The sequence below is a fragment of the Pseudomyrmex gracilis genome, unplaced genomic scaffold (genome assembly GCF_002006095.1).
Source record: "Pseudomyrmex gracilis isolate BER0280 unplaced genomic scaffold, ASM200609v1 scaffold_1176, whole genome shotgun sequence".
Taxonomy (NCBI): Eukaryota; Metazoa; Arthropoda; class Insecta; order Hymenoptera; family Formicidae; genus Pseudomyrmex; species Pseudomyrmex gracilis.
In genome coordinates this window covers 30,773-34,951 of record NW_018021760.1, presented here as the reverse complement: position 1 = coordinate 34,951, position 4,179 = coordinate 30,773, and the positions used below count along the sequence as shown (strand labels likewise).

The window sequence follows — 4,179 nt, the reverse complement described above, 5'->3', positions numbered from 1 at the left end:
ACATCGCATTATTCGCACACCTATCATTAAATAGGTTTTTATTATTAAGTAGTCTTCTTTAATTTTAAATTCTTATTTACACACACATACTCAGTTTCTTATTTAATTTGATTGAAGGTCACTACAAGGTTTTTGAACTTCACATTATTCGACAANTACTGTTTGTTCAATAAGAAAAAGGTCCGCGGAGCGGACAAAAATTCGTTTATTTNGCGCATATCTCTTATCAAGATAGCGATAATCTCACTCGCTGGAATCAGTGGAGTGATAGGACTTTCTGATAGGGGATATGCGAAATAAACGAATTTTTGTCTACTCCGCGGACTTTTCTCTCATTGAACAGACAATACAATATTTTTTTCTAACGACCTTCTTGCCACGCTACTGCTCCTTCGTTGTTAAAATAGTCGCAAAATGCATCTCGAATTGCCATGCATCTGCGAGCACTCATGTTCGATCCGCATCGAGTTATATCTGTAAATGCGCTTCTCTCTATGATTCTTCGCCAAGAGCCTGGCCTAAATCCGTTTGGATTATCGGGAGCATCTTCATCAACCAAACCTGCAGATACGTATGCAGTTGTTGTTTTATCTATGTCGCTTTGTCGGAGCCAGTTGTGTAGACACACTGTTGCTTGCACTATTGATTTTACTTTTTCTGGGCAAGCAATTATCGGCCTTCGATATATTCGCCACTGGCTTGCTAATATGCCGAAAGTATTCTCAATCATCCTCCTGGCTCGACTTAAACGATAATTGAACACATCTTTCTGTGGCGAGAGTCCATTCCTGCGTGGATAAGGGCGTAGCAAATATGGTTTGAGAGGAAAAGCTTCGTCTGCAACAAGACAGTACGGCAGTACTCGCCCTCCTTCGATAGCTGCTGGCTTTGGTATATTCATGCAGTCCTCATCAAATTTCTTGCCAATCGTGCTGGCTTCAAAAACACCACCATCGCTTCGTCGCCCATAAGCCCCGATGTCGACATAACGAAAGATGTATTTTGCATCGCAAATTGCCAACAATACTATACTGTGAGTATTTTTATAGTTGTAGTAAGTCGAACCGGCATTGTTAGGACACTGAAACATTAGAAATTATTGTTTGTACCATGTTCTTCTCTGTCATGCATTGTCTATTTCTCATTAATTGTACTATTACGGTTAAATAAATAATACACAAATAGCTATTAACATATATATATACTTGAATTACAACGTGCTTGCCATCTATAGCTCCAATGCAGTGAACGAAATTTCTCAATTGTTGAAAGTCCCGTGCGAGTTCTATCCATTCTTCTTCAGATACTACTGGCGGTAAAACCGAAGGCCACAGGCAGTCCCAAATTGCAGTACATGTTTCATGTATAATATTGCACACCGTTGTCTTCCCTATGAGATATTGAAATGTCATGGATGTCATGGAGTCACCAGAAGCCAGATATCTGAAATATGTAAAAGGCATATATAATATAGACAAACTTCTATCGTTGAAATAACAAACTTTTGCTATCATTTCGTTTATTTCATATCACAGTAAAGTAATGTAACATGAACTTACCTCAACGTTACTGCCAAACGTTCCGATGGCGTTATAGCTTCTCTGATGACGTCTTGTTTCTGTAGTCGCGGGCCAACAATAGATAATAAATCTTCCAACTGCGTTGCAGACATTCTGAAATAGTTCTGGAAACGAATGTCTTCCAAATGCAACTGTTGTAATGATGTGTGGAAAAAACCGTAATTGGAACGATTATGGAAGATAGGTGCTACCCAATACTGTTTTTTTTTGTACAATCTCTTAATTCCGTTCCTATTTGTTTTTAACATTGCCAGTACTGCCGCTATGCGTCGTCGCCTAATCTCTGCTATCACTTGTAACATTATATTGCTACATATTGTTCCTAACTGCGTGTCTGTCAACGTTTGCATCGTCAATTCAAAGTAGCACACAATCACTTTTTATTTTTCAGGACAAGTACAATGCACAACACAACACAAACTTTGTGCAATATCTGCAAATCCAGCGTCAGCAGTAAACACTTTACGTACATATATAGATATACATTTTCAATCAAATATCTGGATATCTTCGCTCCATGAAAACGCAGCAGACGTTTGCGGCGAGATATTCAATCTGGATTTTACNCCCACTCTTTTACAGCAATACCGATGGAAGTGGGGGTAAATATCTGGATATCATAGCTACGTGAAATCGCACCTTTATACCCCGGAGCGGCCTACGGTCCGTCCGGGGTCGGCGTGTGGAACGCGGGTGTTTGCGCGCCGCGGCATGCACCTGCCGGATGATAATCGCGTGTCTGCTCCGTGTCGCTATAGGCGCGTCGTCGATATTATGCCACGCGGTCGCTTGTATAGATGGGTTTGCAGAGACTATAACACGGGGTATATTATAAAGCTATTTAATATACTTAAAGTAGACCGGAGATACAAAATAATATATCGGATCTATACAGATACAATATAATAATAAAAGAATATAAAAATAGAAAGAACGGAATAGATATAAGTATATAAATGTAATAACGCGAAAGAAAAGAACGGAGATATACAAATATAAATATATCGTGACGGGGTTCGCCCCGTCACAAAGTAGTCCCCGTCGGCTGCGATGCACTTGTGCCAGCGTTTGATCCACCCCTCGACGCTTTTCTGGAAGTCGGTTTTTGGTATAGCCATTAGTGCCTCCAGCGATTTTAGCTTTATTGCCTCCACACTCTCAAAACGAGTTCCTCGTAGTGGTTTTTTGAGTCGATCGAATAGGAAGAAGTCACATGGTGCCAGNATTGGGCGGTTGTTGAATGGTATTGGTGTTGTTTTTGACGAGAAACTCACGAATAATCAACGCATTATGAGATGGCGCATTATTGTCATGGAGAATCCACGAGTTGTTGCCCCACAAAGCAGGTCTTTTTTTGCGGATAGCTTCGCGTAACCGTTTCATAACTCCTAGGTAATATTCCTTGTTGACTGTCTGGCCTTTTGGGAGGAATTCATGATGAACGACACCATTGTAGTCAATGAAAACAGTAAGCATGACTTTTTTCTTTAATTGAAATTGACGTGGTTTCTTGGGTCTTGGCTCATCTTTAGCTCGCCATTCACTTGATTGATGTCGTGTTTGCGTGTCGTACTCATACACCCACGTCTCGTTACATGTAATTATGCGTTGGATGACTGTTGGGTCGGAATCGATCATGGAAACCATCTCTTTTGAAATTTCAGCGCAATGCGATTTTTGCACAAAACTCAGTTTTTTTGGCACCAATTTTGCAGTGACTCGCTTCAGACACAAATCCTCACGCAAAATGCTCTGAACGGATCCGAATGATTTGTTGGTGGTCTCAGCTATCTCCCTTATCGTCAATTTGCGATTTTCGATCAACAATTGTCGGATTTCATTGACGTTTTTATCAGTTTTCGATGTCGATGGCCTCCCAGGACGAGCATCGTCCTCAACAGCCTCACGACCACTTTTAAAGCGTTCATACCACTGGTACACCTGTGTTTTCGATACAGTATCGTCACCATAACACTTTTGTAACATTTTTAATGTGTCGGAACACTTAATTTCATTTTTATAGCAAAATTTAATGCAAGAACGTTGTTCAAGTTTTGAATCCATTGTATAAATCGCCGCGACGTAAAAACTTGATGTAAAGAAATCACTGTCATAAAGGTAAATGAACAGCTGATAAGCAGAAGCTTGGCATGGGTGTCCGTAACAGTGCTGCCAACGTGACACAAACAACAGAATTCTAAACCGATAAGCCCGCGAGGTTAAAGTTAAAAATTCCGGTTATTTTTTGATCATGGAAGTATATACACGTACAAGTTTCTACTCACAACATCTTGAGAATGGCTCGTAAGGCCTTATACATATCTTGGTGGTAATTTCACGAGCCTTAAGTCATGATTGTTTAACAATTTCTGTTATTTAAATAACGGATTGTTAACCAACATTTTCGGGAACTTTTAACTTGACTGATATTTTGCAGTTTAAAACGCTGATTCTCGTGGTGCAAACGGTTTTGCTTTATTTCCTTTAGTTATTAACTTCTTAATTTTACAATTACGGTGATGCTAGGTGGTTCGGATTTAAGAATGGTATCTTACCGACTAAAGGTTACTGCTTACGATGGTAACTCTTAATTACCGAC

The 4,179-nt window shown here is 39.9% G+C and overlaps 1 protein-coding gene across 1 annotated transcript; it reads right to left on the bottom strand.

Moving 5' to 3' along the window:
• Positions 1-361: 361 nt before the first annotated feature.
• LOC109861941 (protein ALP1-like) lies at positions 362-1,672 on the bottom strand. The gene is made up of 3 exons (XM_020441795.1): positions 1,560-1,672; positions 1,206-1,443; positions 362-1,081 (listed from the first exon to the last, which is right to left on the bottom strand). Exons 1-3 carry the CDS (start codon positions 1,670-1,672, stop codon positions 362-364), a joined length of 1,071 nt encoding a protein of 356 aa, XP_020297384.1.
• Positions 1,673-4,179: the final 2,507 nt, after the last annotated feature.